This window comes from Pristiophorus japonicus, chromosome 2 (genome assembly GCF_044704955.1).
Source record: "Pristiophorus japonicus isolate sPriJap1 chromosome 2, sPriJap1.hap1, whole genome shotgun sequence".
NCBI lineage: Eukaryota > Metazoa > Chordata > Chondrichthyes > Pristiophoridae > Pristiophorus > Pristiophorus japonicus.
The window spans coordinates 66,761,980-66,781,446 of record NC_091978.1 but is presented as its reverse complement, the minus strand read 5'-3'; the positions used below and the strand labels follow the sequence as shown (position 1 = coordinate 66,781,446).

At 45.2% G+C, this 19,467-nt stretch overlaps 1 protein-coding gene across 2 annotated transcripts in view; it reads left to right on the top strand.

Annotated features, from left to right (window-relative positions):
• The window catches only part of fech (ferrochelatase), a 61,749-nt gene that overhangs the window by 25,075 nt on the left and 17,207 nt on the right, over nucleotides 1–19,467 (top strand). For both annotated transcript variants that reach the window (XM_070867651.1, XM_070867641.1), the window contains 3 exons: nucleotides 14,010–14,144; nucleotides 17,015–17,121; nucleotides 17,725–17,823. In XM_070867651.1, coding sequence (XP_070723752.1) covers nucleotides 14,010–14,144; nucleotides 17,015–17,121; nucleotides 17,725–17,823 — 341 coding nt within the window. The remainder of the gene's footprint in view (nucleotides 1–14,009; nucleotides 14,145–17,014; nucleotides 17,122–17,724; nucleotides 17,824–19,467) is intronic.

Here is a 19,467-nt window from a genome sequence, read left to right as displayed (position 1 = left end):
CATTTGCAAGCAATATCAAATACATGTGTATGTAAGATAGCATTGGATTACTATCTGAATTTATGTTTATACAACGTTCCCTCTTTTTTTTCGCGCGTGGTCCTTTTAAGTTCGCTGCGTGTCCGGCCACTATGCAACCGCACATGCGGCAGGAGCTGAGGAGTGGCCTGTGCAGGGCTGCGCAATTGGTGAACATTGGTAGGTGGCCCTTGAGAGCTCACCAAAACTTAAGTGGCCCTCCAGCCCAAATAATTGCCCACCTCTGAGTTAGAGGAAAATAGGTTTTTCTAGATGGCTGACCTAAGTTGGTTCAATATGCAATCCTTGCATGTTTTTATCTTTTGTTGCTTCTTGCAGTTTAATTTTCCGTCTTTCTGTCCCGAATACATTGCACTGTTGCTTTTGTGTAGTTTTCCACTTTTTTTTTCTGATTTCCTTCAATAATTCAAAATATGTGGATTTACTTTACTCTTATTCTGCTCTCCCATTCAATAGTTTAGATTTTGAGGAGTTAAGCTATTTTCAATAAATAAAAGTGCTCCTTCTGCCAAAGAAAGAATCCACTCAATTATATAGAATCCAATTAGGATTTGTGATCTGAAGTCTTTCTCTTTCTCCCAATACGTTAACTGTTATGAATACAGTTTTTATTCTGCTCCTTGCAAGTTTAGTAAATGTTTGCAGCACATATTCACTTACAAGCAGAGCATTACACATTTTTCCTAATTTACTCCACCTCTGGATGATTTAAGGTTTCTTTTTTTAACATCAGTGGCTTCTGCAAATGTTCAGCAACTAAATCAGTAATGTCAGCACGAACTGAGCAGAAAGTGCCACTAGAAATCATTGGAATTTCACAGCCTTACAACCTGGGTATCATTTGCATAGGAGTTCAGATTCCACTCTCAAAAATATGTATAATACAGTACCAAAGACATAACTACTTTACACTTCTGCAATGTTATTAAAAATTGGTGATTAAATTAACTTAGAATATTTACATCAGGGTTGCTGCATTTATAGAATGAGTGATTTTTATTAATCTACTATATTAACAGGGGCCTTATGTTACGCTGTACTGTCTGAGGAAGATAGGGGTGTTGGCGTAAAAGATGGGGAGAAATATTGGTTAAAGTTTGAAAGTGGCTGCTATAGCAGAAATGCTGCTTTAGCACAAGATACGTGGTTGTTATGGGAACCCTATGGCCCTATCTCCAGTGAATTCTAGATTTTGGGTGTTGTAATTTCATAGTTCTGGCCTGTTGGATAGCTGAAAACTGTAAATTGTTTGGCTTACATTTCTGAGAATTAACTAGAGAGAGGCACACCCTTCTCTTCTCCCACCCATTTTTCTTGCTTAAGACAAACTGTAGTTAGGGGATAACCTGGAGCAGGGAAGCAACTGAACTTACTGTGTACTCCTGAACTGATTAGATAAGAGTAATAGAAGAAGGTAGTTAGTCTGCACTTTTTCTCTCCCACAATGTATGCGTATTTGTCTTTTTAAACTGAGGGTTCAGCATTTGAACATAATGTCATTATAAGTTTTATATACAAGCATCTTTGGCAAAAGATATGTAGCACTTGAGCTTTGAACAGATGGGAAATTTCTGTGAATATCTACAGGAGAATATTTTTTTTGTGGGGGGGGGCGTGAAATGTAGGTCAAAAAGGTGGGTTTTGAGGAGGTTTTTAAGAATTTAAAATCTTTTTCATTACAGTCTGACTGGCAAAACTCAATCCAATTCTTCAGCATTCTTTCTGTCAGTGGACCCAATCTATTCTTTCAGCATTTTGTGTTCTTAGAAACATAGAAACATAGAAAATAGGTGCAGGAGTAGGCCATTCGGCTTTTCGAACCTGCACCGCCATTCAATGAGTTCATGGCTGAACATGCAACTTCAGTACCCCATTCCTGCTTGCTTGCCATATCCCTTGATTCCCCCTACTAGTAAGGACTACATCTAACTCCTTTTTGAATATATTTAGTGAATTGGCCTCAACAACTTTCTGTGGTAGAGAATTCCACAGGTTCACCACTCTCTGGGTGAAGAAGTTTCTCCTCATCTCGGTCCTAAATGGCTTACCCCTTATCCTTAGACTGTGACCCCTGGTTCTGGACTTCCCCAACATTGGGAACATTCTTCCTGCATCTAACCTGTCTAAACCCATCAGAATTTTAAACGTTTCTACGAGATCCCCTCTCATTCTTCTGAACTCCAATGAATACAAGCCCAGTTGATCCAGTCTTTCTTGATATGTCAGTCCCGCCATCCCGGGAATCAGTCTGGTGAACCTTCGTTGCACTCCCTCAATAGCAAGAATGTCCTTCCTCAAGTTAGGAGACCAAAACTGTACACAATACTCCAGGGGTGGCCTCACCAATGCCCTGTACAACTGTAGTAACACCTCCCTGCCCCTGTACTCAAATCCCCTCGCTATGAAGGCCAACATGCCATTTGCTTTCTTAACCGCCTGCTGTACCTGCATGCCAACCTTCAATGACTGATGTACCATGACACCCAGGTCTCGTTGCACCTCCCCTTTTCCTAATCTGTCACCATTCAGATAATAGTCTGTCTCTCTGTTTTTACCACCAAAGCGGATAACCTCACATTTATCCACATTATACTTCATCTGCCATGCATTTGCCCACTCACCTAACCTATCCAAGTCACTCTGCAGCCTCATAACATTCTCCTCGCAGCTCACATTGCCACCCAACTTAGTGTCATCCGCAAATTTGGAGATACTACATTTAATCCCCTCGTCTAAATCATTAATGTACAATGTAAACAGCTGGGGCCCCAGCACAGAACCTTGCGGTACCCCACTAGTCACTGCCTGCCATTCTGAAAAGTACCCATTTACTCCTACTCTTTGCCTCCTGTCTGACAACCAGTTCTCAATCCACGTCAGCACACTACCCCCAATCCCATGTGCGTTGACTTTGCACATTAATCTCTTGTGTGGGACCTTGTCGAAAGCCTTCTGAAAGTCCAAATACACCACATCAACTGGTTCTCCCTTGTCCACTCTACTGGAAACATCCTCAAAAATTTCCAGAAGATTTGTCAAGCATGATTTCCCTTTCACAAATGCATGCTGACTTGGACCTATCATGTCACCTCTTTCCAAATGCGCTGCTATGACATCCTTAATAATTGATTTAATCATTTTACCCACTACCGATGTCAGGCTGACCAGTCTATAATTCCCTGTTTTCTCTTCCCCTCCTTTTTTAAAAAGTGGGGTTACATTGGCTACCCTCCACTCCATAGGAACTGATCCAGAGTCTATGGAATGTTGGAAAATGACTGTCAATGCATCTGCTTTTTAAAACATTTAAAATTCTGACGGGTTTAGACAGGTTAGATGCAGGAAGAATGTTCCCAATGTTGGGGAAGTCCAGAACCAGGGGTCACAGTCTAAGGATAAGGGGTAAGCCCTTTAGGACCGAGATGAGGAGAAACTTCTTCACCCAGAGATTGGTGAACCTGTGGAATTCTCTACCACAGAAAGTTGTTCAGGCTAATTCACTAATTATATTCAAAAAGGAGTTAGATGAAGTCCTTACTACTAGGGGGATCAAGGGGTATGGCGAGAAAGCAGGAATGGGGTACTGAAGTTGCATGTTCAGCCATGAACTCATTGAATGGCGGTGCAGGCTAGAAGGGCCGAATGGCCTACTCCTGCACCTATTTTCTATGTTTCTATGCTATTTCCAAGGCCACCTCCTTAAGTACTCTGGGATGCAGACTATTGGGCCCTGGGGATTTATCGGCCTTCAATCCAATCAGTTTCCCCAACACAATTTCCCGACTAATAAGGATTTCCCTCAGTTCCTCCTTCTTACTCGACCCTCTGACCCCTTTTATATCCGGAAGGTTGTTTGTGTCCTCCTTAGTGAATACCGAACCAAAGTACTTGTTCAATTGGTCTGCCATTTCCTTGTTCCCCGTTATGACTTCCCCTGATTCTGACTGCAGGGGACCTACGTTTGTCTTTACTAACCTTTTTCTCTTTACATATCTATAGAAGCTTTTGCAGTCCATTTTAATGTTCCCTGCAAGCTTCCTCTCGTACTCTATTTTCCCTGCCCTAATCAAACCCTTTGTCCTCATCTGCTGAGTTCTAAATTTCTCCCAGTCCCCAGGTTCGCTGCAATTTCTGGCCAATTTGTCTGCCACTTCCTTTACTTTAATACTATCCCTGATTTCCCTTGATAGCCACGGTTGAGCCACCTTCCCTTTTTTATTTTTACACCAGACGGGGATGTACAATTGTTGTAGTTCATCCATGCAGTCTCTAAATGTCTGCCATTGCCCATCCACTGTCAACCCCTTAAGTATCATTCGCCAATCTATCCTAGCCAATTCACGCCTCATACCTTCAAAGTTACCCTTTAAGTTCTGGACCATGGTCTCTGAATTAACTGCTTCATTCTCCATCCTAATGTTGAATTCCACCATATTATGGTCACTCTTCCCCAAAGAGCCTCGCACAACGAGATTGCTAATTAATCCTCTCTCATTACACAACACCCAGTCTAAGATGGCCTCCCCCCTAGTTGGTTCCTCGACATATTGGTCGAGAAAACCATCCCTTATGCACTCCAGGAAATCCTCCTCCACCGTATTGCTTCCAGTTTAGTTAGCCCAATCTATATGCATATTAAAGTTACCCATGATAACTGCTGCACCTTTATTGCATGCACCCCTAATTTTCTGTTTGATGCCCTCCCCAACATCACTACTACTGTTTGGAGGTCTGTACACAACTGCCACTAACGTTTTTTGCCCTTTGGTGTTCTGCAGCTCTCCCCATATAGATTCCACGACATCCAAGCTAATGTCCTTCCTAACTATTGCATTAATCTCCTCTTTAACCAGCAATGCTACCCCACCTCCTTTTCCTTTTATTCTATCCTTCCTGAATGTTGAATACCCCTGGATGTTGAGATCCCAGCCCTGATCATCTTGGAACCTCGTCTCTGTAATCCCAATTACATCATATTTGTTAACATCTATTTGCACAGTTAATTCATCCACCTTATTACGGATACTCCTTGCATTAAGACACAAAGCCTTCAGGCTTGTTTTTTTAACTCCCTTTGTCCTTTTAGAATTATGATGTCGTGTGGCCCTTTTTGTTTCTTACCTTTGTTTACTTGGCCTTCCACTATTGCTGTTTACCTTTCTACCATCTGTTTCTGACTGCATATTACTTCGCCCTGTCTCGCTGCATAGGTTCCCATCCCCCTGCCATATTAGTTTAAACACTCCCGAACTGCATTAGCAAATGTTACCCCTAGGATATCAGTTCCAGTCCTGCCCAAGTACAGACCGCCCCTTTTGTACAGGTCCCACTTCCCCCAGAACTGGTTCCATTGGGCCCAAGTTTCGGGCCACGCCTAGAATGGCGCAGCCCCGACCTGGACGCCCATTTTTCGCGCCACAAAGTGCGCCTAAAAAAACTTACAGATTCTCCGGCTCCATGCTGGTCCTCTTGAGTCGGGCGCGGTGTAGCACGAGCTGTAGGGAGCGGGGCTCGATCCCTGCGCTGAAAACAGTGCCGGGACCTCTGCACATGCGCGCTACAGTGGGCGCGCATGTGCAGTAGCTCCAGGTGCACAAAACTGTGTGGGAGGGGCCCGAAGCACGCAGCCCCTAGCCCTGGCCGAATGGCCTCACTGGGGCTGCGTGCATAAGGTTGCCTCCCATGCCCAGCTCCTGCTTCATCCTGACCCGACTCGACTCGACTCCCGCTTCCCCCACCCACCCCCGGACCGGACCCGACCCCCCGGACTGGACCCGACCCGCGCTCCCCACCCCACCCGACCTGACCTCCTTCTCCCTCCCTCCCCCCGACCCGACCTCCCTCCCGCCCCGACCCGACCCACGCTCCCGACCGACCCGACCCCGACCCGACGCCCGCTCCCTCCCCCCTCCGCCCCCGGACCGGACCCGACCCCCCCCGGACTGGACCCGACCCGCGCTCCCCCACCCGACCTGACCTCCCTCTCCCTCCCTCCCTCCCTCCCTCCCTCCCCGACCCGACCCGAACCGAACCGAGCTCCCTCCGCCCCCACCCGCCCCCCCCCCCGACCCGACCCGACCCGCACTCCCGACCCCAGACCCTGGACCCGACCCGACCCAACACCACCTACCTGTAAATCTGGTGCTGGGGACGGGCCCTGCCCGAAGTCTTGGGCCCGGCCGGGCCCGGCCCGTTCAGCCTCTTCCCCCCCCCCCCCTTCTCTTTCCCCCCTCCCCTCCTCCTTTCTCCCCCCGCTCCTTTCCTTTCCCCCCCTCCTTTCCTTTCCCCCTCCTTTCCTTTCCCCCCCTCTCCTTTCCTTCCCCCCTCTTTCCTTCCCCCCCTCTCCTTCCCCCCCCTCTCCTTCCCCCCCTCTCCTTCCCCCCTCTCCTTCCCCCCTCTTCCTTCCCCCCCCTCCTTCCCCCCCCTCTCCTTCCCCCTCCCTTCCCCCTCCCTCTCCTTCCCCCCCCCTCTACTTCCCCTCCCTCTCCTTCCCCCCCTCTCCTTCCCCCCCCTCTCCTTCCCCCCCCTCTCCTTCCCCCCCCTCTCCTTCCCCCCCCTCTCCTTCCCCCCCCCCTCTCCTTCCCCCCCTCTCCTTCCCCCCCCCTCTCCTTCCCCCCCCTCTCCTTCCCCCTCCCTCTCCTTCCCCCCCCTCTCCTTCCCCCCCTCTCCTTCCCCCCCCTCTCCTTCCCCCCCCTCTCCTTCCCCCCCCTCTCCTTCCCCCCCCTCTCCTTCCCCCCCCTCTCCTTCCCCCCCCCCCTCTTCCTTCCCCCCCTCTCCTTCCCCCCCTCTCCTTCCCCCCCCTCTCCTTCTCCCCCCCTCTCCTTCCCCCCCCTCTCCTTCCCCCCCCCTCTCCTTCCCCCCCCTCTCCTTCCCCCCCCCTCTCCTTCCCCCCCCTCTCCTTCCCCCCCCTCTCCTTCCCCCCCTCTCCTTCCCCCCCTCTCCTTCCCCCCCCTCTCCTTCCCCCCCTCCCTTCCCCCCCTCTCCTTCCCCCCCTCTCCTTCCCCCCTCTCCTTCCCCCCTCTCCTTCCCCCCTCTCCTCCCCCCCTCTCCTTCCCCCCTCTCCTTCCGCCCCCCTCTCCTTCCCTTCTCTCCCCCTTCACTTTCCCCCTTCTTCTCCTCCCCCCCTTCCCCTTCTCCTTCCCCCCTTCCCCTTCTCCTCCTCCCCCTTCCCCTTCTCCTCCTCCCCCCTTCCCTTCTCCTCCTCCCCCCTTCCCCTTCTCCTCCTCCTCTCCCCTTCCCCTTCTCCTCCTCCCCTCCCTTCCCCCTTCTCCTCATCCCCCCTTCCCCTTCTCCTCCTCCTCCCCTTCCCCTTCTCCTCCTCCCTCCCCTTCCCCTTCTCCTCCTCCCTCCCCTTCCCCTTCTCCTCCTCCCCCCCTCCCCTTCTCCTCCTCCCCCCTTTCCCCTTCTCCTCTCCCCTTCTTCCCCCATCCCTCCCTCTTCCCTCCCTCCCTGCCCCCCCCCTCTCTCCCTCTACCCCCCTCCTCCCCCTCCTCTCGCTGTCAGAAACACAGACAGAGAGTGAGAGACACAGACAGAGAGTGAGAGACACAGACAGAGACACACTAGGGGGAGGGGGGGAGGGGCGGCATCCCAGCATGCTGTTGGAGAGCTCCCGTTGCTGCAGTCGGTAAGTAGAAAATGTTTTATTTATTGATTTAAAAAAAAAATTATTTCTTATTAATTTTTTTGATTGATTTATTGGTTGATTTATTGATGTTTTTATCATTTATTATTGATGATGGCTCTTTATTTGTAAAACTGAAGTGTTTAATGTTTGTAAACTTCCTTTTAACCTCCCCCCATTCTCTACGCCTGATTTGTAACCTACGCCTGATTTTCTAAAGTGTAGACAAGGTTTTTTCGAGCGTACAAAAATCTTCACTTTCTCCATTCTAAGTTAGTTTGCCGAAACTTTGAAAACAGGTGTAAGTGGCCGGACACTCCCCCTTTTGGAAAAAAAATTCTGTTCCAAAGTGAAACTGTTCTAACTGACTAGAACTGGAGCAAACTAAATGCCGAGAATTTGAATCTCTAAGATACTCCGTTCTACACCAGTTGCTCCAAAAAATCAGGAGCAATTGAGGCCGAAACTTGGGCCCAATGTCCCAGGAATTTGAATCCCTCCCACTGCTCAAGCCATGTATTTATTCTAACTATCCTGCTCCCTCTACTCTGATTCGTACTTCAAATCTTCAGGTATTGCACTTTTTCTAATCACCCCTTGATTTATCTTTTCTTTTCTCGTGGTCTTTTAAACCGTAGTATGGGCCTCAACCCTTCATATTGGTTTCTCAAGAGGGAGGACAAGGTATTGGAATCAGTGTTGATAAGAGTTCCAAAATGTTTTTTTTTAAATTGGAAGTTGAAATGCACCACACAGTGAACTTTTAAAGCCAGACCAACATAAGTATGTAAATTCACTAGTCTTAATACATGCATCTGTATAGAAACATAGAAACATAGAAAATAGGTGCAGGAGCAGGCCATTCAGCCCTTCTAGCCTGCACCGCCATTCAATGAGTTCATGGCTGAACATGAAACTTCAGTACCCCCTTCCTGCTTTCTCGCCATAACCCTTGATCCCCCGAGTAGTAAGGACTTCATCTAACTCCCTTTTGAATATATTTAGTGAATTGGCCTCAACTACTTTCTGTGGTAGAGAATTCCACAGGTTCACCACTCTCTGGGTGAAGAAGTTTCTCCTCATCTCGGTCCTAAATGGCTTACCCCTTATCCTCAGACTGTGACCCCTGGTTCTGGACTTCCCCAACATTGGGAACATTCTTTCTGCATCTAACCTGTCTAAACCCGTCAGAATTTTAAACGTTTCTATGAGGTCCCCTCTCATTCTTCTGAACTCCAGTGAATACAATCCCAATTGATCCAATCTTTCTTGATAGGTCAGTCCCGCCATCCCGGGAATCAGTCTGGTGAACCTTCGCTGCACTCCCTCAATAGCAAGAATGTCCTTCCTCAAGTTAGGAGACCAAAACTGTACACAATACTCCAGGTGTGGCCTCACCAAGGCCCTGTACAACTGTAGCAACACCTCCCTGCCCCTGTATTCAAATCCCCTCGCTATGAAGGCCAACATGCCATTTGCTTTCTTAACCGCCTGCTGTACCTGCATGCCAACCTTCAATGACTGATGTACCATGACACCCAGGTCTCGTTGCACCTTCCCTTTTCCTAATCTGTCACCATTCAGATAATAGTCTGTCTCTCTGTTTTTACCACCAAAGTAGATAACCTCACATTTATCCACATTATACTTCATCTGCCATGCATTTGCCCACTCACCTAACCTATCCAAGTCACTCTGCAGCCTAATAGCATCCTCCTCGCAGCTCACACTGCCACCCAACTTAGTATCATCCGCAAATTTGGAGATACTGCATTTAATCCCCTCGTCTAAATCATTAATGTACAATGTAAACAGCTGGGGCCCCAGCACAGAACCTTGCGGCACTCCACTAGTCACTGCCTGCCATTCTGAAAAGTACCCGTTTACTCCTACTCTTTGCTTCCTGTCTGACAACCAGTTCTCAATCCACGTCAGCACACTACCCCCAATCCCATGTGCTTTAACTTTGCACATTAATCTCTTGTGTGGGACCTTGTCGAAAGCCTTCTGAAAGTCCAAATATACCACATCAACTGGTTCTCCCTTGTCCACTTTACTGGAAACATCCTCAAAAAATTCCAGAAGATTTGTCAAGCATGATTTCCCTTTCACAAATCCATGCTGACTTGGACCTATCATGTCACCATTTTCCAGATGCACTGCTATGACATCCTTAATAATTGATTCCATCACTTTACCCACTACTGAGGTCAGGCTGACCGGTCTATAATTCCCTGTTTTCTCTCTCCCTCCTTTTTTAAAAAGTGGGGTTACATTGGCTACCCTCCACTCCATAGGAACTGATCCAGAGTCAATGGAATGTTGGAAAATGACTGTCAATGCATCCGCTATTTCCAAGGCCACCTCCTTAAGTACTCTAGGATGCAGTCCATCAGGCCCTGGGGATTTATCGGCCTTCAATCCCATCAATTTCCCCAACACAATTTCCCGACTAATAAAGATTTCCCTCAGTTCCTCTTCCTTACTAGACCCTCTGACCCCTTTTATATCCGGAAGGTTGTTTGTATCCTCCTTAGTGAATACCGAACCAAAGTACTTATTCAATTGATCCGCCATTTCTTTGTTCCCCGTTGTGACTTCCCCTGATTCTGACTGCAGGGGACCTACGTTTGTCTTCACCAACCTTTTTCTCTTTACATACCTATAGAAACTTTTGCAATCCGCCTTAATGTTCCCTGCAAGCTTCTTCTCGTACTCCATTTTCCCTGTCCTAATCAAACCCTTTGTCCTCCTCTGCTGAGTTCTAAATTTCTCCCAGTCCCCAGGTTCGCTGCTATTTCTGGCAAATTTGTATGCCACTTCCTTGGCTTTAATACTATCCCTGATTTCCCTAGATAGCCACGGTTGAGCCACCTTCCCCTTTTTATTTTTACGCCAGACAGGAATGTACAATTGTTGTACTTCATCCATGCGGTCTCTAAATGTCTGCCATTGCCCATCCACAGTCAACCCCCTAAGTATCATTCGCCAATCTATCCTAGCCAATTTACGCCTCATACCTTCAAAGTTACCCTTCTTTAAGTTCTGGACCATGGTCTCTGAAATTACTGTTTCATTCTCCATCCTAATGCAGAATTCCACCATATTATGGTCACTCTTCCCCAAGGGGCCTCGCACAATGAGATTGTTAATTAATCCTCTCTCATTACACAACACCCAGTCTAAGATGGCCTCCCCCCTAGTTGGTTCCTCAACATATTGGTCTAGAAAACCATCCCTTATGCACTCCAGGAAATCCTCCTCCACCGTATTGCTTCCAGTTTGGCTAGCCCAATCTATGTGCATATTAAAGTCACCCATTATAACTGCTGCACCTTTATTGCATGCACCCCTAATTTCCTGTTTGATGCCCTCCCCAACATCCCTATTACTGTTTGGAGGTCTGTACACAACTCCTACTAACGTTTTTTGCCCTTTGGTGTTCTGCAGCTCTACCCATGTAGATTCCACATCATCCAAGCTAATGTCTTTCCTAACTATTGCATTAATCTCCTCTTTAACCAGCAATGCTACCCCACCTCCTTTTCCTTTTATTCTATCCTTCCTGAATGTTGAATACCCCTGAATGTTGAGTTCCCAGCCCTGATCATCCTGGAGCCACGTCTCCGTAATCCCAATCACATCATATTTGTTAACATCTATTTGCACAATTAATTCATCCACCTTATTGCGGATACTCCTTGCATTAAGACACAAAGCCTTCAGGCTTGTTTTATTAACACCCTTTGTCCTTCTAGAATTTTGCTGTACAGTGGCCCTTTTTGTTCTTTGCCTTGGGTTTCTCTGCCCTCCACTTTTCCTCATCTCCTTTCTGTCTTTTGCTTTTGGCTCCTTTTTGTTTCCCTCTGTCTCCCTGCATTGGTTCCCATCCCCCTGCCATATTAGTTTAAATCCTCCCCAACAGCACTAGCAAACACTCCCCCTAGGACATTGGTTCCAGTCCTGCCCAGGTGCAGACCGTCCGGTTTGTACTGGTCCCACCTCCCCCAGAACCGGTCCCAATGCCCCAGGAATTTGAATCCCTCCCTGCTGCACCACTGCTCAAGCCACGTATTCATCTGCGCTATCCTGCGATTCCTACTCTGACTATCACGTGGCACTGGTAGCAATCCCGAGATTACTACTTTTGAGGTCCTACTTTTTAATTTAGCTCCTAGCTCCTTAAATTCGTTTCGTAGGACCTCATCCCTTTTTTTGCCTATGTCGTTGGTACCAATGTGCACCACGACAACTGGCTGTTCTCCCTCCCATTTCAGAATGTCCTGCACCCGCTCCGAGACATCCTTGACCCTTGCACCAGGGAGGCAACATACCATCCTGGAGTCTCGGTTGCGGCCGCAGAAACGCCTATCTATTCCCCTCACAATTGAATCCCCTATCACTATCGCTCTCCCACTCTTTTTCTTGCCCTCCTGTGCAGCAGAGCCAGCCACGGTGCCATGAACTTGGCTGCTGCTGCCCTCCCCTGATGAGTCATTCCCCTCAACAGTACCCAAAGCGGTGTATCTGTTTTGCAGGGGGATGACCGCAGGGGACCCCTGCACTACCTTCCTTGCTCTACTCTTCCTGCTGGTCTTCCATTCCCTAGCTGGCTGTGGACCCTTTCCCTGCGGTAAGACCAACTCGCTACACGTGCTACTCACGTCATTATAACATGGAACAACTACTAATATCTCATCGTCACAGTTGCTAGCTGCTGGGACTTAATCTGAAGAAACATGGAAGGCGGTCATTAGAATATTAGAAAGATTTAAGTTCCAAATAGCATTGATGTTGAATCTTTCTAATGAGGATCTTATTGCCCCAGATACGAACTCATTCACATTAAGTTTCCCTTCTCCATAGAAGTCTTTTCACCTTCTTAAGACAATTATAAGTCTAAGCAAATTTTTCATCTGTATTTCCAAACTGAAATTGCTCTCTGTTACAGAGTGGACCAAGAGATACTGCAGTTGGTTGCAGCAACTAGGAATGTGTGTGCATTCATGTGAAAATACAGTCAAGGCCGGTTTCTGTATATTTAAAAAAAAGCTGTAACATGTACATGGATTTAGCCTATTTTTCCAGTGCAAAATGCTGTTATAATGGGTGGGATCTTGCTGTAAAAATAAGTGTGTTAAAAACACACACCATTATTAATGCGCAAATCAGCCACAAATTTAGGGGATTAAACAACACTTGCTGAGTTGCAAATCTGCAGAACTTGCTGGTCGATTTCTGTTGCTCCCTTATTTGCATGGCATATCTGACATTACTGGCATCTTGCCCTTAACCACTCCATTATTTCAAAGAACTTGCTGAATGTACACATTAATTGCCCATTAAACTCATCACAGAAAGTTAAGCTTGGTAATTAAGAGCGTAAATACTCTTTTAGCAACATGATAATTGTAATGCCAATCCACCCCTCTGGCCCAGAAAGGGAACAATCTAAACTATGGGGTCTCATTCCTTCGGCTGGTAAAATTTTAGGTATTTTTTTTTTCTTACTTTGCCTTTGACTTTTTTTCTCTCTCAATCCAATCTATCTTTCCCTTGCTATTTCTCTTTCTACACCTGAGTTGATTCTAATTCATCATCCATCTCTGTCCCTTTTTTATGTTTTATCAAACACTAAAAACAAAGTACTAAGGTTCTGGTGGTCTTCTCTGCATCCAACCATGCAATTGGTCTAGATTCCAGTCCGTGCTTCATTTTGTGACTTCACTCCATAATTAGTTTAGTTCCCACTAATGGTTGGGTATAATAGATTAAGTAAGAGTGTTAAAAATGGTTATGTTTTAAGCAAAACTAATTGCATTTAGGTAACTAAGTAATGTCATCTTAAAAAAAACTGAGACAAAAACAAAATACTGCAGATGCTGGAATCTGAAATAAAGAAACTGAATTGGCTTTAAATTAGAACATTGCTTTTGGCACCTTGCAAACTGGAGCCTAAAGCCGTTTATTAGCTTGCCCATTGTGGATCAATTTGAAGACATTGCTATGGCATCTCCACTTGGTTGGAGCATTTTGGTTAGAAGTCTGCTCGTACAGCCTCGTGTCTGTTTCCACCTTCCACCTCAACACTTTTTTATAGTTTAGAATTTACTTTCTGTGTTGCAAACAAACATCAATCAAAATATTAAAATAAAAAGTATATTAATTTTTATTTTAAAAATAAGTCCTGCTGTTGATGCTTTACTAGGATTTGGAGCATATTAGTAAGATATATGCTGTGAGAATCTTGCTGAGTTTGTTCCACTTCTATTCCATTAGACAAAAATAACCCACAAGTTTCAAAAGCAATCTTTTCATAAGGTATTTGTGCATCTCATTTTTTCAGCACCGCATAAATTTTACATTGGTTTCCGATATGTTCATCCGCTAACAGAAGAAGCAGTGGAAGAGATGGAGAGAGATGAGATTGAGCGAGCAGTAGCTTTTACACAGTATCCTCAATACAGCTGTTCTACCACAGGTACTACAGTGTTGGGTATATAAGTTGGATAATATTGTTCACAAAATCTACACCTTTAAAATATAGAGATACTTTTCTCAGTGTTAGGCTAACTTCTGGATTTATAATTTATTAAAGACATTTTTCATACTGGTTTCCATCTTTACCTCCTCTCCCCCCGCCCCCCCATTCTCTAATGACAGGACACACATATTTGAGCCAAGGCTATGACTGTTCAATGACTGATGTGCTTGTAGCCAAACTTGTCCTTGCTTTATGGACACAATGCACTTATGCACCACTAGTCCAGTTTCATGATCAGCACTATTTATAATTGCTGAGTTTCTTTAAAGTGACATGGTGTGTTCAAAGGACCCTCTCCAAAGCTACCTTCCATACTGAAATTCATTTTGTTTTTTCCTCAAAGGATTCTATGATTTGGACTAGAATTGAGTTTGTGAAACCAGATGATGCGCTTCCAATCTATTTGAGCATTCAATTTGATTTTTGACTTTGTGCAAGTTTTAAAACTTTGTTCAGTTTTGTCATTATAAATGCTTGTCTTGTAGAGTACAATTGCTATATTATCAATCTGCATGCTTACACTTGTATGAATGCCCAACTTTGCTTTAATGAGTTGCAGGTCTGAGAGTTTAGCGAGTAGCAGAGGTGTAAAACCAGGAAGTTGACAGGTTCAAACCCCTACCTGATCTCAGTGGGAGGCGGTGGCAAGTGTATTACATTGGCCTCAGCGTCCCTCGGGTAGGGAGGGAAAAATCAACCAGGGTTCTCGCTCCTGATCACAATTCAGTGGCCCATACTAGAGGTGTGTGTGGATGTTTGGTGAAAGTTAAATTGGGTTCACCTGTGCTGTTCCCATGGTCAAGTATATAAAAAAATAAAATATAATAAAAAAAATAATTAAAAAAAAAAGTAGCCTGATGACACTCGCTGACAAGGCCCATGCATGAATAATAGCCACCTGGGTGAAGCGCTGCAGGCTGTGTGGCACCTGTGTAACTGTAACTTGGAGAGGAGGGGAGAAAATTAACAAAAACAAAATAGATTCTTAAAAAGTATTCTTTTGAGTTGCAATCTGCTTTTTGTAGGTACAGGTACAATGTCCAAAATCTGGAATCCTTGGGAGTAAGTCCGTTTCGGTTTTTGAGTTTTTCCAGATTTCAGACAAGAAAATCAATAGTTTGAAATCCGGCACGGATTTGGTCGAGAATTCCGGATTTGACTCGATTTGCTTGTCTGAAATCCGGAATCGTCGGCCGAATCTGTGCCGGATTTTGGGTTTTGCCTAAAAATGTCCAGTTTTCGGAGTTCTGGATTCGGGACATTGCACCTGTATCTGACTCGTGGCTTACACGAGATACTCAAGCTCAGCAATATTGATTTCAATCATGAGTAGGAGAGGAAGGAGACTGGGCCTTCTAGTTGCAGAGTTCTGCCTTGTGTCGTGGTCAGGTCAGTTTATCAATGCAAGCTTATTCAGAAGGATATGATCATGGAAAAGGAATATAATTTCCCAAAGCTTTGACCCGCATTGAAACTTTCATCACACTGTTCTCCCTCTGCCCTCACCAAACGATGTTTCACAATTGGTCCAAATCAAAGTCATTTGATAGTTTTTATTCTCTCTCTTCAGCTTTCTTCTCGCCATGTAGGTATTGACTCCTTGTTAAGGTATGTTATGGACGGTGGTCACCCTCGGATAACTCATCTAAGTAGACATTTATATGTGAGCCTTGACTGTATTGGTAGGAAGTATCACAGCTGATTCTATTTTTGATTCCACCACTTGTACTTTCAGCAGGGGTAGCAGTATAGTGATGAGAGGTGAAAGCTCGCAATGATTTCTCACATCCCTGATTTAGGGTTGCTAAAGCTAATTGTAGCCCCATGCTCCATCAGATTACTCAGCACAGACTGAAAATTGTGTCTCGCATTTTTCCCGAATTCTTTATTTCTCTGACTTTAGACAATTTTGCATCCTTCTGCTGACTCAGCACAGACTAGAATTGTACTGGGACTTTCCTGATCTGTATGTTTCAGTACTAAACTAGGTAGTGTATTTACAGACTGATCTAACCAATGGCTGCCACTGCTTGCCTTTGAAGATTATACTCTAATCATTCACATGTTGATGTTTTTGGTTTTACTGACTCTTCAAGCCTCAAGGGGAAATCGCATCTCTTGCATTGTTAAATCTACCTTCATACAGTTTGTTTTCCTCTTTCACGCCCAACATTCCCACCCCCGCCCCCTAACGAATAGCTCAACTATTTCTATAAAAGCCAAATGAGTACATGGCTTCAATTTGCCTACATTTTGGGAGACACAGGATTCAAGAAAAAGATTGTAGTCCGATAGGTAACTTCTCTCTCATCTCTGGTGTCCACATTCTCTCCCTCTGTCTTATTGATACTACCATGGCCATTCTTCTTCTAACCTATTGTCTCATTCTTCCTAAACTATAAATATCCATTCTAAATGCTCTTTCACCTTCCTACATCCTCACTGTATTCAAGCGCAGTCTCCAACTCATTCGTTTTGAAGATCGGAGAACTGTGGAACTCCTTACTTTCCTGAGCTGTTGTCTCACAGTTTTGTGGCTTTTAAAACCAATGCTTGGTGTCACCTAATCATAACTTAATCTTTTACCTCATTGTCTTTTTTTCTATTCTTCATTGTTAGTGTGATTCTGTATTAAGGGCCCTGTACACTTCATCTCAATTTAAAATAAAACACATATCTTCTATCTCAGTGCAACATATTATTTACTGTTTCAGTGGAAGATGGTGGTGAGATCTCAGAATTGGTTGACCAGATTGAAAGCTACCTGAGAGAGCACAGTTTCTTTGATTATTGACTTTCTTTTTTAGGAAGTAGTTTAAACGCAATATATCGATATTATAGTGGCAAGGGCACAGCATCGAAGATGAAATGGAGTACCATTGACAGGTGGCCAACGCATCCATTATTAATTCAGGTAAGGTTGTTTGTGGATCAACTAGCTATAAGATCTCTTCCTTTTGTAGAGTGCTCAGTATCTTATACAATGTCCAGATGAGAAAGCAGCTGGTTATTGCAGTACACATGCCAGGAGGCTAAGAAATAGGAAATGTTAAATTTTATCTGTGGGGTTTTAGAAGTTTATTTTTCTCTTTTTGTATTTAAAGCAAGCCTGGCTTCCACCCTTGGGCAGCACTAGAAAGAGGCACTTCACATCAGTGAGGAAACTAGAAGCATGAGAGGATCTGCCATACTGTCTATATCCTACTTGTATACTGGTCATTCCACGCAACGACTTGACATTGTCGTTGTGGTTTTGGAAAGCTACTTGAGGGAATGGCGTGCCTTAATTTGGTCTGGATAATAGAGCAAACTGCCTAATATATGCATCTAGTTACTTTTGGGGTAATAAGCATTTTACTTTTTAAAATAAAATATCTTGGATGAGCTAAGAATCTAGGATATTTTAGAATAATCAGAGAATTTTTCTTAGGAGTTCACCTTTTTGGCGTTTTATTCCATATTAGTAATTGGTAAGTGAATTTGCATTCATGTTTAACAGTTTTTGTTTATCTTGCAGTGTTTTGCTGATCATATACAGCAGGAACTTGATCGATTTCCACCTGAGAAAAGGGCTGATGTAGTCATTTTGTTCTCTGCTCATTCACTACCTATGTCTGTAAGTGGTTTAAAACAATCGTATTTAAAAGGGTGAAAAATGACTGGAAGCACATCCCTCATGGAGTTTTTGGCACTTCTTGCTTCCAATTATTATTTGCCTCAGGCCCACTTTTGAATCTATCACAGTTCAATATTTAACCTGGTCCATCCAAATGAAGACGTACCATTCTAATCTTATTTTGTCTTGGTTGTGCTATTAACAATTTATGCCATTGTATTGTACCTTTTTTGAATTTTGTTAAGTCCGAAGGACAACTGGGAGGTTAAAGACATAGGCTAGAACCTCCATTTTTGAGCTTATCACCCAGAAATGGATGTTATTTCCGGCGTGGGCGGTAAAAAAGGGTTTTCAGATCGCCGGCTTCTTGCCCATTCTCAAAACACCTAGTTTACATTCTTGAAAATGGGCGTTACCATGAGCGATATCAAATGGGCGGTAGCGTAAAATTTTTTTTGTCTTCTGCCATAAAGTGTGACCGTCCTTAGCAACGGCATGGCAACGCTCAATTCCCGTGATTCAGGAGGTCAAGGGTTTTCATGACATGCGCAGAAGAGGAGTGAGAGGGAGCTCGGAGGCGCTGAAAGCGTGTGTGGCTGTGGTTTGTGCTTGTCTGGCTGTTGTGGGAGATTCACTAGGAGCAAAAAGCCCACTAAGCACCAAGAACATAATTGGCACCGAGATTTTGTCCAACAAATAAGATAGAACATGGAATGGATCGAGGAGGTCCTGGAGCTGGTAGCCTGGAACAGTGGTGGCAGAGGGCTCCCACTGGTCCCCGAGCACGGCACTCCACCCCTAGGCCCCGCATCACACTGTGAATGACAGATGAGAGCAAGGACCAAGATCCTGCTTCTGCATCTGAGAATGTTGCCCCCTCGGTACCCCCCGCTCCCGTACCCGTGCACCCACCGCATCTGCCTTCATCCCTCCCAATGAGGCACTGCCTGAGAAGCTCCTCGGCCAGGCGCCGTGGAGCGAGGAGGGGAAGGAATAGAGGTGGGGAGAAGAAAGAGAGGGGGGAAGGAAAGTGAGGTGCAAGTGCGCAGGTGATGGATGTGTTATATCTCCATCTGGGTGTATGCAGTTTGTTGCAATGTATGGGAGCTGGGGACCAAGCTCCTGCTTTGCCTTTATATTCTGTGTTGCTGGACATGTTGACCATGTGATTTATGTCAATGGTGGGAAAAGTGGGGTGTGGGTGGGGGTTGAGTGCTATTGGTTGTGTCACTTATGAATTGAGACCAATGTTGGTATTAAACTTTTGTTATTGAACATAACCTTGTTGCGCATTGTCTCAGATAGCTGGACCGTTACACACTGGTGATTCCTTACCATGAAAGGGTTAAATACAACTTTACATCAATCAACGTAAACTTTAACTGATACCAAGGTGATGGGCACCATTGATGTCTGAGCTGCACACACACACCAGTGTGTCAGCATTGTCACTCACATCAGCGCTCTTTCAGGCAAATCTTTCTGATATCCGCTCCTCAAGCAAGAATGGGATTTAACAAATGCCAGCTATACCGCTGGTGTCCATCCCGGTTAGTTCCACTTTTTGTGGGTGTTTTTTTGATCGGGCGATATTGTGGGCGATATGTGTGCGAGGTGGTGAAATTGGCGGTGGGCGATCTCCAT